Here is a 19,173-nt window from a genome sequence, read left to right as displayed (position 1 = left end):
AACTATGCAAAATAATCTATAATATTAAATATCAGGATAATGGTTACCCTTGGGGAAAAGGAGTAACTTGGAAGGAGCCCTGGAATACAAGTAATGTTCTTTCTTGATCCAGAAGCTTATTATACAGATAACTGTATAACAGTTCACTTTGCGAAAACTCATCAAGCTTAAGATGTGTTGACTTTTTTTTTATTAAAAAAAAATTTTTTTAATGTTTTATTTATTTTTAAGACAGAGAGAGACAGAGTATGAGTGGGGATGGGGCAGAGAGAGAGGGAGACACAGAATCTAAAGCAGTCTCCAGGCTGTGAGCTGTCAGCACAGAGCCCGATGTGGGGCTCAAACTCACGAACTGTGAGATCATGACCTGAGCTGAAGTCGGACGCTCAACCAACTGAGCCACCCGGGCGCCCCTGACTTTTTTCTATGTATGTTATATGCTAATAAAAAGTTTAAAAGAAAAGAAAAAAAAAAAAAAAAGAAGCTAGGTACAAAGTGTTCAGATTGGCAAGGAGCCTACCTCACTCTTTATTTAGCTAGTTGACTTCTCTGGTCCAAATGAACCAAGGATGTGAAAAAACTTGAAAATATAATTGCCAAATCACTGTTGTTAATTGGTAAGTATCTTTGAAGAGGTTAAGGAGTTGAAATAACACTGGATTTACCAAGCATTTTTCAATTGTAATAAAGATTGGGGGGAGCGGTTGCAGGAGAATGAATTTCAGTAACTATATACTATTTGTGAGCATAAACCATTGATGCTGGGTAAAAATTCATGACCCAAAATGGGTATTAAATAAATACATATTAAGTACATAAATGCACAGGTCTATTTAGTTTTAGTGACTGGGAGAGTGTTACTCTCAGAATCAAGACTTTCCTTCTCTTTAAAACTGAAAAATTTTAAGATGATAATTTTAATTTAGGAATTTCAGGAGTGAAGAAAAGGATCTAACCTAAAACAAACACAAAGATTTGAATATAAGTTCCAAAATATATATTTTTAAATGTACACATAATATAGAGAACTAGTTATGTGTATTTTTTTTTAAGTTTTTATTTTATTTATTTATTTCGAGACAGAGACGGCACAAGTGGGGCAGGGGCAGAGAGAGAGAGAGAGAGAAAGAGAGACAGACAGACAGACAGACAGAGAATCCCAAGCAGGCTCCTCATTGTCAGCACAGTGTCCAATGCGGGGCTCATACTCATGAACCTGAGCCAAAACGAAGAGTTGGATGCTTAACCAACTAACCTACCTAGGTGCCCAATTATGTGTATTTTCTTGATTGGCAACTGACATATTTGCTTCAAATAAAATGTGCTTGCATGAAAACACAGTATCATAAAGGTAACTCTAAAGTCCTCCAAAAAAAATAGATGAAAATACAATAAAGTTTAACAGCAGTTGCATTTAATTGGTAAGATATAAGGTTATTCTACTTTTATTTTTCTAAAGAATCTTGAACAAGTATATATAACTTTTACACGAAGAAGGTGGAGGAATCCTGTCTGGCACATAGCCTAAAAAAAAGAGGATATTAAGGAAAAACCCACAAGAGTATCTAATTTCATCAGATGTGACAACTTCAATGCTGGCATTAAAGTACTTCACACAGTACATAGCACCTCAATAAATGAAAGCTTTCAATATATACCATTATAAACTATTTAATGATGTATATGCTGTGTGGTTTAGGGTTGATCACTAATTTGCACAGTATTTTCATTATTCAAGTCATACAGAATTTTAAAAATCAGAAAAATCTCCTATTTACTTTCTGTTTCTGTTACTTTCTTACCTTTCGCAGTTCAACTGTCACTTCATTTCGGTGTCTTCGCATTGTCTAAAAAGAAAAATAAAGAATATTTAAGTACCTACATATTGACACTGCTAGTAGATACGTTAAGGTCTTAGGCATTTTTTTTAAATTTTTTTTTTCAACGTTTATTTATTTTTGGGACAGAGAGAGACAGAGCATGAACGGGGGAGAGGCAGAGAGAGAGGGAGACACAGAATCGGAAACAGGCTCCAGGCTCCGAGCCATCAGCCCAGAGCCCGACGCGGGGCTCGAACCCACGGACCACGAGATCGTGACCTGGCTGAAGTCAGACGCTTAACCGACTGCGCCACCCAGGCACCCCGGTCTTAGGCATTTAATATTTAAAAAAATTTTTAGAAGTAATTGCTCTTTAAGGGTTGAGGATTGGTCAGTTTTAGACTTTGAATGAAATATAGGAGGTTAAAAAGCCAAAACTCCTGTCTATTTTACTGGATATCTGTTGGTTAATTTTGGGGGGAACATGAGGTGGGGCTTGGCTGCCTAGAATCCATTCCCCTTTCCTAACTGCACCCAGGTTTCTCTGTGGAATTATATATCCTCTGCTGTAGACTGCCCTGATGGAACTGCCTATTAAAGTATCTCACTCTGTCCTCGTTTTGAATAGGGCATGAGACCAAAACCATGCCAGCAGAACTCTCTCCCTCATAACTCTGAACCCTGAGCAAAGTGGAAAGGAAAAAAAAAAAGAGTAGGTTCTATTCCCAGTTCTCAGGTGTTGCTACTCATTCTATGAACTACCCATATGTTTCCAAAAAATTGTTTTTCCTTAAATCAGCCAGAGTTGGTTTTTGTTGTTTACAACCAATTAAATCTATCTCAAATGATTCATGTTTTAAAAAAGTAAAGAACTCATTGTCATGGCCTTAAAACCACATGAAAAGGAAAATAAATTTGGGATAGATATTTTGTATCAAAAGGCAAACAAGTATCCTTTTTTTTTTTTTTAATGTTTATTTGTTTTGAGAGAGAGAGCACACAGACAGGAGAAGGGCAGAGAAAAAGGGAGAGAGAATCCCAAGCAGGCTCCATGCTGACATGGGGCTCAATCTCAGAACCATGAGGTCATGACCTGAGACAAAATCAAGAATCAGAACGGATTGAGCCACCCAGGTGCCCCCAAAGAAGTATCCTTCGAAGTTTACTGAGAGGCTCCATCAGCCATGTCTTATCAGGAATGACTGAAATGATTAGATATCCCCTCTCTCCCTTGATATGCTAATACAATGAATTATTTTATTACATATGTAAGTATGTAAAATCCTTAGTTTTGGAATAAAGGCTACATAAAGGTTACATGGTCATGGTATATTATTATAATATATTGCCAGACTCAGTATGCTACTATTTTATTTGATAATTCTTTTGTATGGTATCACTGTCAAGTTTTCTTAAATTGCAGTGATAAACTCTCCTTTGGGGAGAAACCCCATGAAAAGCAAATTATAAAGTTTGCTAAATATACCAAAATATTAATCTAAACTTATGCTTAAATATAGATATATATTCAATGTAAACAAAACTGCCAAACAAAATTCAAATTAGTAGCATTCATTTAATGTAATGAAATGATGCACTGATAAAATTATTATCACTATTAGGGTTCAACAGTAGAAAGACAGCCTTGAATCTAATTCTATACTATGTTTCTGTGTTTTGACTTTAATAGTATTAATATAGAGACTGCTTAATACACAGACTGCTTCATATATTTATCATAAAGAATGGTAATAAATGTTGAGCAATCTTCAAATACTAATATTAATTTGATAACTCTAAATTGTCTTGATTCACTGAAGATTAGAACTATACTGCTGTTAAAATTTATTTGCCTACATGAATATCTAATTCAACTGTTACTGGAACGGAGAAGAAAAAAATATCTTTTTTTTTTAATTGGTTTCAGGAGTACAATTTAGTGATTCATCACTTACATATAACACCTAGTGCTTATCACAAGTGCCCGCCTTAATGCCCATCACCCAATTAGCCTACTTCCCCCTACCTACCTCCTCTCCAGCAACCCTTGGTTTGTTGTTTATAATTAAGAATGTCTATGGTTTGCCTCCCTGTTTTTATCTTATTTTATTAGAAAAAAATATTTTAATTGCAATAACAACTACACTTGTTTATGAACTGTTATGATAGGAATACAACAAAAAAGATCCAGGCAACATATCCCTTAAAAAATATGATCAAGTTAATGCTATATTGTAATTCACATCAAAATACTTCAGGATCCATAGGAGTAGTGAGTCAACTTCCGAAGTTCCCTAAATTAAGAATCCACACTTCACATTGGGTTAGCTAGCATTTAAAGCACCCATATCAGAAGTTAGCTCCCAGTTAATAAGTGCTTCGAATACCAACATCTGAATTTAGGGAGTGGTTTGTTAATTAGTATAAAAGAGATATTGGAAATAGCTTTTTATTGCCAAAATGGAATTGTTCAAGATATACAAACTGGTTAGGAATGTTGTGCAGGTGCCTTGATTCTTACTTGTTTGCAGTTTAAGAATCTGGAAAGCCCTGCAGTCTGTCTTCAGAGAGGTTTTTGAATCCCTTTGATCCTATATCCCACACCTTCTAGGAGGATTTTGTCACCTAACCCTAATCAGTTCTTTATGGTGTATGCTTACAGATGAAGTTTTACTGCAAGGTGGTAACTGCTTGCTAATACGTGTTTGTGTAAGTGGCAGAATTCTAAAGCTTGTTTTATTATAACGTAACACACTGGTAGTAAAATTTTTAAGGAAAATACATATATTATCTCACCTATCTCTAATAGTTAAAGGCCTCCTACTCATCCAAAAGAACCATATGTATGTAAAATAGCCAAATGGCTTAGGTCAGTTAGCCACAGGTACTGACTACTATGTACACGATGAAAGTACCATTGAGTTAGTCATGACTTGTTCCGTTCTCTGAATTACAGAAGAGGCTCCACTTTGGGCCTCTTTCTTTCATTCTTCTCATGTCTTCAATTTCTGTTTGATGACCACTCTCAAAATATCTATCTTTAGCTCAACCCTCTTGCCTGAGCTCCAATCTGTAAGAATAATATTCACTCACTCAACAAAAATTTACTGAATTCATCTAAAACGCACCAGGCAATATGCCTGCAACTAGGACAAGTATAGAATTTACAGCCTAGTACAGTGGTCAGCAAACTACAGCCTATGGCCCAAATCTGATTGCTGTCTGTTTTTTTGTAGGGCCCGACAGGAATGGTTTTATACTTTTAAGTGGTTATATCATAAATGATACTAAGTATCCACATAATATCCTTATTTTTTTATTTTTAAATTTTTTGTAATGTTTATTTACTTTTGAGAGAGAGCGAGAGACAGAGTATGAGCAGGGGCAGAGAGAGGGAGACACAGAATCCAAAGCAGACTCCAGGCTCTGAGCTGTCAGCACAGACCCCAACACGGGGCTCAAGCCCACGGACCCTGAGATCATGACCTGAGCCAAGGTCAGACGCTTGACCAACTGAGCCACCCAGGTGCCCCATAATATCTTTTTTTTTTGTCTCTTGGCTCCCAAAACCTTCAATATTTACCATCTGTCTGTCCTTTTAAGAAAAAGTTTGTGAACAGTTGGTCTAGTGAAAAACATAGGATTAATAAGCAGTAATACAAATGTGTTAAATGTTAAGATAGGAAAGTAAACAAAGTTCTTTATCAGAAGGAGACATATCAGAGAATCAGGAAAAAGCTCCCTGAAGAAATTAAATAAGTCTGTATGTGTGTTTGGGGGTAGAGGATAGATTGTTGCAAGGCCTCACATCCAGGATGCTTACAAATATCGTAATAGTTGGTCCCTCTTGTCCCTTTACTCCTCACCTCTCAAAAAAATACCTTCCCCCTAAAAAATTACTCTTCCATGAATATTCCCAATATTAGGAAAAAGTACCATCATCCAAACAGTTGTAAGAACCCCTATCTTGGGAGATCATCCATGTCTACGCAGTCTCTCACTCTTTGTTATCCAACAAGTCACCAAAATAGGATTCAAACCTTCTAGCTCCACTGCCATTATCCTAGACTAAGCCACTATCATCTCACCTGGTTCACCACAATAGCTAGTGTACTTGTGTTGTCCTTCTCTTGAATAAAACTTCTCAATGAAGTTTTTAATCACCTGCCATCTCCCACCTCACACAAAAAAGGGAAAAATGTTACCAGGACAGCCAAACCAAAATCCCAAGGACAAAATCTACAAAATTGGGTGACAGGGTATCCCCTTGAATTCTCAAATACAAGCAGGATCTGGTTACATCGCCAACTATAGGACTCACATGGTATCAGCATATATATAGAAGGAAACAGAAGGATAGAAGTAATATAATAGGGTAAATGAAGGACTTGAAGCCAGAAAAACCCCAAATCACAAATCACTAGAGTCTAGAAAGGCAATTTGAGAATAGCTACAAATGGAAAAGATCTTTTGTATATACCAATACTATAAAGTAGGAAAAGTAAGGCTCTAGATTCAAAAACTAAGGACTGAAATCCCCCTTCTTGGGCGAAGCCCTAAACTGAAAAGAATTTCTGGGAGCAGAATGCCAAGTGAGCAACACAGGCACAATGAAGCAAAGAAAAGGAGGGTCCAGATATAAGTGGGTTAATGAAACAGATCTCAGAACACAGGAAGCCAAATACTTCTTATCATTTCATAAAAATCAACAGAGGAAGGGGTATAGATAGGGCGGAAAAGGAGACAAACTATCCTGACCAACCCCTTGCTCCAAAAAGTTCAGGAAAGCCTATTATAAAATGAACAACAGAAAAGGATTGGGGTCAAATCCCATGTTGTAAGAAATGGGAAAATAAGGAGCAGAATGTTGACACTAAAAGCTTGCTACCAAAAAGCCATACCTATGAAACATAAAAATTATATCCAAGATAATGTGAAATAACATTTTGTATCAGAATTAGAAAAACTCAGAATTAGAAAAACTTAGAAATCAGGAAACAATTTGAAGTAAAAGAAATAAATTATTTCGGAAAGGAAACCTAACCAAGAATAATCATGAGATTCAATACACAATAGATAATGCTTAAGAGACAAAGAATGTGCAAATAAATTTTTAAATCAAAAAGAAATGAAGGTGAGGGGTGTGTGGCTGGCTCAGTTGGTAGAGCATGTGACTCTTGATCTTGAGGTTGAAATTTCGATCCCCACATCGGGTGTAGAGATTGCTTAAAAATAAAATCTTAAAAAAAAAAAAAAAACAGAAATGAAGGTGAAAATTATTAGAATGAAAGTGACAATAAAGTTAAGCAAAGATCCTAAATACACATAAGGAGTCTTCAAAGAAGAAAACCAAAGCAATGAAATACAGCAAATATTAAAAACTATAATTAAAGGGACGCCTGGATGGCTCAGTCAGTTAAGCATCCGACATCAGCTCAGGTCATAATCTCAGGGTCCGTGGATTCAAGCCCTGTGTCGGGCTCTGTGCTGACAGCTCAGAGCTTACTTTGAATTCTGTGTCTCCCTCTCTCTCTGCCCCTCTTCTGCTCATGCTCTCTGTCTCAAAAAATAAACATTAAAAAAAAAAACTATAAAGAGAAAAAAGTCCAGCAACTAGAAGTCTTGAAATTAAATATTGAAAGAGTACACCAATGCCTGGGAAATCAACTGAGAAAAACCAATACTAAGATATATTACAAAAACAAATGGATTTCCAAAAAAGAAAAAGAAAAAGAAGAAAGAAAGAAAGAAAGAAAGAAAGAAAGAGAAAGAAAGAAAGAAAGAAAAAGAAAGAAAGAAAGAAAGAAAAGAAAGAAAAAATGCCTCTGGGCATTAGACCAAAAAAATCTAGCGATTTATAAGGTAGATCTAATAAATCAGTTCAATAAGGTCACAGAATACAACATAAAAACACAAAAATCAATTGTATGTCTACATACTAGGAATGAACACATGGGCACCAAAATTAAAAATACACCCAGTATCCTTTATAATCTCTCAAAAAATACTTAAGTATAAACCTAACGATACGTGTATAGGACATACATGTGGAAAGCTACACAACACTGATGAAGGAATTCAAAGATCTAAAACAATAGAGAGACATACTGTATTCATGGATTAGTAGACTCAACTTGGTAAACACGTCAATTCTCCCCACAATAACATACAGATTTAACCCAATTCCGCTCAAAATCTCAGCAACATTCTTTGTAGATACAGAAAACAGTGTTCTAAAATTTATATAGAAAGGCAAAGTAATATGAAGAGCTAAAACAATTTTTAAATTTTTTTAGTGTTTATTTTATTTTTGAGACGAAGAGAGACAGAGCATGAGTGGGGGAGGGGCAGGGGGGGAGAGAGATTGAGAGAGAGAGAGAGAGAGAGAGAGAGAGAGAGAGAGAGAGAGATACAGAATCCAAAGCAGGCTCCAGGCTCTGAGCTGTCAGCACACAGCCTGACACGGGGCTCAAACTTGTCAACCATGAGATCATGACGTGAGCTGAAGTCGGATGCTCATCCAACTGAACCACCCGGGCGCTCCAAACAATTTTTAAAAAGAAGAAAGTGGAAGGGACCAGTCTATCCAATTTCAAGATTACACAGCTCTAGTAAACACTGTGTGATACTGGTGGATCAATGGAACAGGATTAAAAACAAAAACAAAATAGACCTATACAAATATGCTCAAACTGATTTTTGACAAAGGGTAAAAGTAATTCAGTAAAGGAAAGACAGACTTTTCAACAAATGGTGCTGGAACAGGTAGACACTGCTAGACAAAATGTATGAATCTCAACTTAAGTCACATATACTACACAAAAATTAATATAAAATGAGATCACATTTAAGTGTAAAACTATAAAGCTGTTAGAAAAAAAATCTCTGGGATCTAGAGCAAGGCAAAGAGTTCTTAAACTTGACCTTAAAAGCATGATGCATAAAGAAATAACTGGTAAATTGGACCTCATCAAAATTAAAACATGTTGCTCTGAGAAAGCCCCCATGTCAAGGGGATAAAAAGCTATAGACTGGGGAAAAAAAAATGCAAACAACATATCTAATAAAGGGCTAATATCTAGAATATATAGAGAATTCTCAAAGCTAATTAGACAATCAATTAAATTAGAAAATGGGCAAAAGAAATGAAGAGACATTTTATCAAAGAGGATATACAGATGGCCAAGAAGCACAAGAAAAGATGTTCAATGTCATTTGCCATTAGGGGAATGCAAATAAAACCACAATGAGATATTACTATACATCTATCAGAATAGCTAAAATAAACAACTGTGACAACACCAAATGTTAGTGAGTATGTGGAAAAACTCATACATTGCTAGTGTAATCGTAAAATGGTACAGCTATTAGGAAAACAGTTTCTTAAAAAACTAAACATGAAGATACCACAGTACACAGCAACTGCACTTCTAGATATTTCTCCCAGAGAAATGAAAACTTATGTTCACAAAAAATCTGTAAATAAATATTTACAACAGCCTTATTCATAAAAAACCCAAACCTGGAAACACCCCAGGTATCCTTCATATAGTTTATATGGAGTTTTGGTTATATAGTTTAACCACACTACATATCATGTAGTATTACCAGACAGTAAAAAGAAATGAACTATTGAGACAAACAACAGGAACGAATCTCCAGGGAATTATGCTAAGAGAAAAAAAAAGCTAATCCCAAAAGGTTACATACCATATGATTCAATTTATATAACATTCTTGAAGTAACAAAATTACAGAAAAGGAGATTAGTGGTTGCCAGGGATTAAGGGTGGGGGGCAGGGATGGGAAGGAGGGAGAATGGCTACTAATTGGCAACAAGAGAGAGCCTTGTGATAGAAATGTTTTATATTTTCACTGTATAAATATCAACATTTTACTATAATGTTACAAGATGTTATCACTGGGGGAAACTGGGTACAGGGTACATAGGTATTTCTCTGTATTATGTTTTACAATTGCATGTGAAGCTACAACTATTGCACAATAATGGCCAATTTTTAAAAACTTTTTTAAAAAGGACACACTTGACATCAGATGCTGAGGAAAAGGGAAAGAGGTCACAACCAATGTCAATGCACATAACAGGGAATCAACAGATAACTGTAACTTAAAAGGGGGGGGGGAGCTAAATGATGCTAACCACTGTAACAAATATACAAACTTTCCAAAATTCCAAAAAGTAAACTAAAAAATTGTAAATAAAACAGATCCCATATAAGTATTTTACACAAAAATAAATGGGAATAGGGAGGAAATAGGGTAAAGAGCTCAAGGAAATGAGGCTACTCTTTGTCTTCACAAGCATATGAAAATGCATCACACACATGTATGAGAAAATTAAACTTAAAGAAAAGCAATTCCTAAAAATAAAAGATTAAAAAAATTAATGAACCTAAATATGTATCCACATGGCGACACAGTTACACTATCTCACATAACTTTTCAAGATAGTAATTTGTATATGCCCAGTCAACCCTAAAGACGAGGTAAGCACAAAGAAAACTCTACACTTTTTTCAGCAATTCTACTACTGGTTATCGTCTTGAGATTATTCTTACCCTGTTGTGTATGTATCTGGAATAAAGGAAATGAGTAATAATGTGATATTCTAATTCTATCATCCCAGGTATCAAAGGAACTTCAACCTGGGACAAAGGAGTCAAAGTTATATGATAGATGAGGCTCAGTAAAACTCTACCTACTTGAGTTGGAAATACCAATATATGCAGAATACATCTTTTTTAAAACATTCCTAGGTGTGTCCACTTAAAATTCCTAAATCTGTCAAAAACACTCAGGAGCCACCTTGAAGGGGCTCCAATGGGTCAAAGATGGCCAATGAAAGTACTAATAAAAATAATAACTATAATGAACAGAAACATACACATGATTCAATTCATGAATTCAGAATATGAAAGAAAAACTAATTGGTCATCACTGGAAGGTGCTAATGAGCCACCTCATTGTTCTAAAAACTGATAAATGGAAAGAATCAAGAACTCGTTTTGCCTTTACCTAAACAAATTTTATCATGGGGGTAACCTAAGTGAGGGGAAGCTTCTGTTGAAAATATTATTCCAACTAATGAAGAAGAAAGGACAGAATTAGAGTATCACCATTTACAACTCCTAGTAAATAATAAATTTAGGCAATGTTCCTCAGTGGCTGTCAGCATTACAGAGAGAGACATCAGACACTAAGCGCAGTCCTGATGGAAGAGAAAACCATCACATAGTATGTACTCTTGTCCCCTCTGCCTAAAATAACCTGACCCTTATTCAGACTTCAGATTCAACTATTAATTTTAGGAAATACAGAGGACAGATAAACATGTTAAATGACACCGTAAGAGGCAAAAAAAAAAAAAAAAAGACAGTGAAATTAAAAAAAGACTTCAAACTTAATCACAGTAAGGTTACAGACCTTTATCTGGATGCTAATCCAAACTGTTCGAAAACATGTAACATTTGAGATAATTGGAAATTTAAACACTGACTGGATACTCTGATACTTTTAAAGGCGTTACTGTTAGGGTCAGGTGTGTGTGAGACAGAGAGAGAGAGAGAGAGAGAGAGAGAGAGAGAGAGAGAGAGAGACAGGGAGACAGGGCGAAATGAGAGAAATGTGGTAACTGTTTTTATTTTAAATAGCATACATCTTTCTTAGTAACAAAATACGTCAGGGTGCCTGGGTGGCTCAGTTGGTTAAGCATCCAACTCTTGGTTTCGGCTCAGGTCATGATCTCACCGTTTTGTGAGTTTGAGCCCCAGGTTGGGCTCCACACTGACACTATGGAGCCAGCTTGGAATTCTGTGCCTCCCCCGCTCCCTGCCCCTCCCCCACTAGCACTGTCTGTTTTTCTCACAATAAATAAATAAACTTAAAAAAAAAATATGTCACTTCTGGAACACCCCGTGCTTTTGAGAGGTCATCTGTTTCATTAAACCGGACCCCAGCTATAGCAGAAAAAAATACTTTTTTAATGCATTGTTAGACTCCTGTAAGTAACTCACGTAAGTAAGGGGATAGAGGAGTCAGTGAAGTTAAACCTATGGGGGAAGTCAAGTCATCAAAGGTAAATGTGTGAAAGGCAAAGTATGAGGCTAATAATCTATTTCACACTAGGAACTGAAACTAAGTGCAGACTCTGATGCAGGGTTAGAAAACTAAATTTATTTAGCCAGAACGCTCAAGATGGCCAAAATGAACTGTTTATCAACAGATGCAAACCTTCTCTGTTGAAAAGCAGTTCCATCAGGTTCTCAGGATTAAGTAAACACCATCAAATATATAAGGAAATAAATCACTTTAAAGAGAGTCAGAACTAGAGTCAATGACAACAGTTAAAAACAAAGGCCCACCTTCCTTGGAATTAGAATACTAGAATTAATGTATGAAATATAAAATAACTTCAACAAATATTCAAGGAAAGGAAAAATGCAATGAAAATTATCAGCAAGCAAGAAGAAATTATCAGAAATGAGCAGATTTGAAAAAAAAATACAGAAGTTTGAGATATGAATAATAATTGTTGAAATACAGTATGATAACCAAAATTAAGATATCAACAAATGGGTTTTAGAGTAGATTTGATACAGTTTAACACAGATACAGTGAGCTGTAAGGCAAGCCAAAAAAAATGATCAATTATGAAATGTAAGACGCACAAATTTTATAATTACAGAAGAAAAGCGTAAGCAACATAGAGAATATAGTATGAAGTTACAAAACAACGTTTATTTGGGTTCCACAAAGATAAGAGGCATTGTGCAGAAGCAGTATCTGAAGCGATACTGGTTGAGAACCTTCCAGAATTGATGAAAAACATCAAACCACGCATTTAAGAAGCCAAACAAACTGTAAGCAGAAAAATAAAAAGAAATCACAGTAGAACTGCAGGACACAAAAGGAAAAAATAGAAAGTAAAGAAATCCTCAAAACAGAAAAAAAAAAAAAAAAAAAAAGAAAAACAAAGAAATCCTGAAAACAGCCAGAGAAAAACAGACTATCTTTAAAACACAACAGACTGAAAACTGACTAAAAAAAAAAATTCTCTATTGATTTTATCTGCTACAGGTGAGCCCTTATAGAAATGGTTACATTTTACAGGTCTGTAATTTTATAATGAAATTATAAAGTACACAGTTTTTAATTTTTATTTTTTAAACAGCATATCCCATATTTTTTCTTCATAAAGCTTCTCAGTCATAGGAACAATTTCAGAATCACTTTAATAAAAAACACTCAATGGTTTTGGTTTTGACTGTATTTGCATAATTGTCACTTTACTAAAAAATTTTGCTTTGTCAAAACACAGGCCCTGTGTTGTATTGTTGACATGCAATTTCAAGTGGTTCTAGGGCCATGAAAAGTCTATGTTGGGGTGCCTGGCTACCTCATTTAGTGGAGCATGTAGCTCTTGATCTTGGGGTTGTGAGTTCGAGTCCCATATTGAGTTGTGGAGATTACTTAAAAATAAAATCTTAAGTAAAAAAAAAAAAAGAACCTAAGTCAACCCCAGGTTAAGAATCTATAATAGTAAATAAATAATTGATGTGAGAAACAAAAGCAAAAGAAAAAAATCAAATTTCCTTGCTACTTACAGCCCAATGACAAGTCTTTGAAATAGGCAAAGTGACATTCCTCTAGGAACTCAACTGCCTCAGTGTTAATACTTTACTAAGGGGCAAAAGACAATCTTAGCTTAACATTATCCCCAGCTCCAGGATCCTGCAAGTCTACTTTAACATGTAAAAATTCCTTTGGAAACTTCCTCTACTCCCGAATATGCATTAGCAATCATCCTCCAAGTACATGGCCCACTAATACATATCTGAAGGGTCTCATTCCTGAGTTTTTACTGAACAGTAATAAATGACCTTTTTCTAACAATAGCTAGCCCCTTCAAGGTCCTGGAAACCTTGCTTCCAAATTCCTTAGAAACTTAACGCTATGTCAACCCCCCTCCCAACTTGAAAGTATATAATCAGTCACCCCTCACAACCCCAGTGCAGCTCTTTCTGCCCATGGGTCTTGTCTCTATGCTTTAATAAAACCACCTTTTTGCACTGAAGATGTCTCAAAAATTCTTCCTTGACCATTTGCTTTGAACCCAAGCATTTCCACATCAATGATTTCAGAAAAGGGCAGGATTTGCAGTGATGGAAGTGTTTTACAACTGGATTGAGGAGATGGTTGCACAACTGTAAAAATTTTTTATCAAACTTTACACTAACAAGTGAATTGATGATATATAAACAATGCCTCAATAAACCTGTTTTTTTTTAATCCTCTATAATATGGATATTTATGTATTGTTCCCTGGGCTACAAACTGTTTTTCTATGCATACCAACTGAAACAAATGTATATTTTACTTGAGGAGAAGGAGGTAGGAGACTGTATAAGGATACAAAATTGCCTTCTCAAGAGGTGATAGAGCTAGAAAACTAGAAAACTATAGCTCTGGAACAAAAACAATCAAACAAAAAGCCCAAAAAGCAAAACCAAAACAAAGCCTAAAGGTTATTGTGCTGATACTCCTTTAGACTGCCACCAACTGGGTATCCATGTTTCAAGGAATATAAGACAAAGCTGGCTTCTGAAAAGCAATGGAAACCACAGGCAGTAAAATGATATCTTCATGTGCCGAAAGAACATTAACCTCAAACCCAAATTCTAATAAAGAAGGAATAATAGAATTCAAATACTACCACTTTACAAGAGTTAATACATTAATGGATCCAGGCAATGATTATCAAGCTTGCTAATATCATAACAAGAGGTAACATGACATTATGTATTATCTAATAGAAATATATAATACCCAAGAAACCAAAGAGCCATCTCCTGGGAAAAAGGATTTGTAAAAATCATATTATCTGATAAGGGATTTTTATTGACCCTTTCAATTCAATAAGACAATAAAATTTTAAAAATGGGCAAAGCATCTGAATACAGTTCTCCAAAAATGATGAACAAATGGTTAATAATAAGCACATGAAAAGATGCTCAACATAATTATCCATCAAGGAAATGCAAATCAAAACTACAATGAAGGGGTGCTTGGGTGGCTCAGTTGGTTGAGCATCCCACTCTTGATTTTGGCTCAGGTCCTAATTTCAGGGTTGTAAGATCGAGCCCTGCTTCGGGCTCCGCGCTGAGCATGGAACCTGCTTAAGATTCTCTCTCTCTCCCTCTTCCCTCACTCCCTTGCTCACATGTTCGCTTGCTCTCTAAAAATGAAAAACTACAGTGAAACACTCACTAGGTTGGATAAAATTTTAAAAGGACAAATAAGTACTGGTGAGGGTGCACAAAAATTGGAACCCTCACACACTGCTGGAGAGACTGTAAAACGTCATAGCCACTCTGGAAAAGTTTGTCAGCTCCTCAAAAGGTTAAACATCATACTACCATTTGATCCAGCAATTCTACTCCTAGGTAAATACCCAAGAGATATGAAAACATATGTCTGCAGAAAAACTTGTACACGAATGTTCGATGCAACGTATCCACAATAGTCAAAAAGTGTAAACAACCTAAACGTTCAACCGATGAATGGATAAATACAATGTGGTATATCCATACAATGGAATACCATTCAGCAATAAAAAGGAAGGAAATACTGACATGTACCAATAACATTTCAACGTAACTTGAAAACATCATGCTAAGTGAAAGAAGCCAGTCACAAAAGACCACGGACATGTATTATATGGTTCGACTTATATGAATGTCTTGAATAGGCACATCTGTGGAGACAGAAAGCAGATTCATTGTTGCTTACATCTGGGGAAGGGGGTTGTTTGGGGAGGATACAGAAATGGGAAGTGACTACTAAAGGGCCTAACATTTATTTTTGTGGTGATGAAAATATTCTTTTTTCTACAATGTTTATTTTTGAGAGAAAGAGAGTGGGGGCGGGGCAGACAGAAGAAGAAAAGGAGACAGAGGACCCAAAGTGGGCTCTGTGCTGACAACAGAGAGACTGATGTAGGGCTCGAACTCCCACACTACGACATCATGACCTGAGGGGAAGTCAGTCAGATGCATAACCGACTAAGCCACCCAGGGTTCCCGAAAATATTCTAAAATTAAGTGTGGATGGTGTGCCTGGCTGGTTCAGTCAGTGGAGGGTGTGACTCTAGATCTCTGGGTTGTGAGTTCGAGCCCCGTGCTGGGTGTAGAGATTACTTAAAAATTAAAAAAAAAAAAAAACTTTATAAATAAATAGATAAAATTGACTGTGGTTATAGTTGTGCGACTATGAATACGCTAAAAACCACTGAGTACACTTTAAATGAGTGAACTGTACAACACATAAATATGCATGTGAATTGTATCTCAATAAAATGTTTTTTTTAAGTATATGATACTATCTATAAATCAGTCTTAGCAAATGAACAAACAAAAAGCCATATTAAATCTCTATATCTAACAACCAATTTACAGGAAACACAGAGAACAGAAAGACACTACACACTACTGGGATGCAACCAGCCAAATACAGAATAACTCCATTTCTCTAGCAACAGGTAACAAGTCAAAAAAGAGGGAGGAGTGGTTTGGGAAATACAGTAGGAGCCTACAGATTAAAAGATTTAAGAGACATACCAACCAATCACAATAAATGGACCTTATCTGGATACTAATCCAAATAAACTCTAATGTGTTTTATACACACATGCACATGCATATGTTACACATAAAAGTTAACTGGGGAAATTTTAACATTGACTGGATCTTTAATGGTAAATTACTAGTATTAATCATGTTTAGTTGCAATTTCAAAAACAGCAGGGCTCCTGGGTGGCTCATGTCAGTTAAGCATCTGACTCTTGGTTTTGGCTCAGGTCGTAATCTCATGGATCTTGGGCTCTGCCCTCTCTCCCTCTCTCTGTCTCCCACACCCCGTGCTCTCTCCCTAAATAAATAAACTTAAAAAAAGAAAGAGCCCCCAGTAAACCCAAATATATACAGGAATTTGATATGATAGAGATGGCACTGCAGGCCACTGGGAAAAACATACTATCCAGTAAATGGTTCTGAGCCAAATAATTATCCCTTTGGGGGGGGGGGGGAAATGACACTGGATACCAACTGTATCAAAATCAATTCCAGATTGTTTAAATTCTTATAAAAGCAACACTTCAAATTTTTAAAGAAATCTGAGTGGAGAAAAATTTCTTAAGGAGAACACAAGAAATGCTAAAACCAAAAGAACAACTCTGTTAAAAATTGAATTTGTTTTTTTGAAAGAAGCCACATAGAACGTAAAAAGACAAGCCAAACTAGAAGGATACCTGAAGCATGAACAGTGAAAAATAATTACCCAGAATATATAAAGTATTCATATTCTGGGTGGCTCATTCAGTCGAGTGTCCAACTCTTGATTTCAACTCAGATCTCAGGTTGAGCCCCCATCAGTCTCTGCGCTAACGGCATGGACCCTACTTGAGATTCTCTGTCTCCTTCTCTATCTGCCCCTCCTCTGCTCATGTGCTCTGTTTTTCTCAAAAATAAATAAATGTTAAAAAAAAAAAGAATTATATTAAAAAAAAAAGGATAGTCAACCTTATTAGTCAAAATGCAAACTTAGATCACAATGAGATACCATTACCCTTAAGATTGCCAAACATTAGGGGTGCCTGGGTGGCTCAGTCGGTTAAGCGACCGACTTCGGCTCAGGTCATGATCTCACAGTCCGTGAGTTCGAGCCCCACGTTGGGCTCTGTGCTGACAGCTCAGACCCTGGAGTCTGCTTCAGATTCGGTCTCTCTCTCTCTGACCCTCCCCTGTTCATGCTCTTTGTCTCAAAAACAAATAAATGTTAAAAAATAATTTTTTTTAATATTTATTTATTTTGAGAGAGAGAGAGACACAGAGACGGCATGAGCAGAGGAAGAGCAGAGAGAGAGGGAGACACAGAATCCAAAGCTGTCAGCACAGAGCCTGACGGGCTCAAACTCACGAACCATGAGATCATGACCTGAGCCAAAGTCAGTCACTCAACTGACTGAACCATCCAGGAGCCCCTATTGCTTCAAAATTTGTATGTACATTACCTATTTTTGTATATCGAATATCACATAACTTTTAAATGTTTAAAGGAAAGAAAATAATGCTGCTGATGTGTACCATTTTGAGTGGTCAATAGTAGTGATCCACTGACGTTTTGCCTCCCATCTCACTTGCGTCTAGTAGCATCAATATACCAAACTGCAGCCACGCAAAGTATAAACTAATGCTAAATATTCCCCATCAGATTCCAATTCAAAGAACATGATCCGAAAGACACGGACAATCTCAATACCACCTCCAGTGTCTACTTCAAACTCTCATTTATCTAAAATATCTAAATATCTAAAGTATTTACTTTACTCTGGGTTAGGTTAGTAGTTCTCAAACTTTAGCCGGTGTCAGAATTAACCTAGCTTGTTAAAACAGACTGTTGGACTCCATTCCCAGAATTTGAGCAGCAGGTCTGGAGTAAGGGCCAAGAATTTGTTTCAAGCAAGATCCCAGGTTGATGCTACTGGTTCAAGAACTACATTATTAGGAGCCACTATTTTAGGGTACAACTCTAGGGTAATAAATAAAACATATAGCAAGCAACTCAATTGTCACCAATGAGAAAGCATCAAAGAATTCTACTGAACGATTTTCCTCTAAGCTACTTATAAATAATGTGAATTCATCAATGTACACTGGATACATATATATCAGGCAAATTACATTAGTGCACTGCTGATGGCACAAGTGGTGGTTAGAAACCTCTGCTCAGGAGTCAGCGATCTACATTTAAATCCTGGCTTCCCCACATGCAAACTTTATGATATTTTAGGAATGTTACTGGGCTATCTCAGCTTCTTTATCCATAAAATGAAGATAACAATGCCTTAAAGGGTTACTGAGACAAATAAGTCCAATTCATGCTGACTGTGACAGGGTCAGTGCCTGGCATAGAAAGCCCTTAGTACATGTTAGCTATTTTCACCATCATTATTAATAATGCTTTCATATTCCACATGTGTCATGGCCAATGTCTCATCTATCTCTATATCACTTCAAGAATGCTTCCACGCAGTTGTGGAAAAGGCTTATACCATCTAATCACATATCCCCCATGTCCATTCTCATTTCTGTCACCATCTCCTTAATATTCACTTAAGACTCTGGCAGCTGGCTCAATTTTCTTCCCCCAACCGAGTCTTGACAGCATCCCTGGTGCCTTCAACAACCCTTCAAACAACCCAGTTCAAGAGGCTGGTCAGGGCAGAGTGAGGCTCTTCCTTTTTCCTAAATTTTAATTTCACCATGACTCAAGACTCT

General features: G+C 36.3%; 1 protein-coding gene across 1 annotated transcript in view; it reads right to left on the bottom strand.

Moving 5' to 3' along the window:
- The window catches only part of KPNA3 (karyopherin subunit alpha 3), a 98,443-nt gene that overhangs the window by 46,778 nt on the left and 32,492 nt on the right, over window positions 1-19,173 (bottom strand). Inside the window, exon 2 of the mRNA XM_047079352.1 lies at window positions 1,803-1,847. Within this exon, the coding sequence (XP_046935308.1) occupies window positions 1,803-1,847 (45 nt within the window). The remainder of the gene's footprint in view (window positions 1-1,802; window positions 1,848-19,173) is intronic.

The sequence above is a fragment of the Lynx rufus genome, unplaced genomic scaffold (assembly GCF_022079265.1).
Source record: "Lynx rufus isolate CCGP_SWC_20201006 ecotype Redwood Valley unplaced genomic scaffold, mLynRuf1.p SCAF_1, whole genome shotgun sequence".
Taxonomy (NCBI): domain Eukaryota; kingdom Metazoa; phylum Chordata; class Mammalia; order Carnivora; family Felidae; genus Lynx; species Lynx rufus.
Note: the sequence above shows the minus strand (reverse complement) of the source record. Positions and strands in the feature narration are given on the sequence as shown.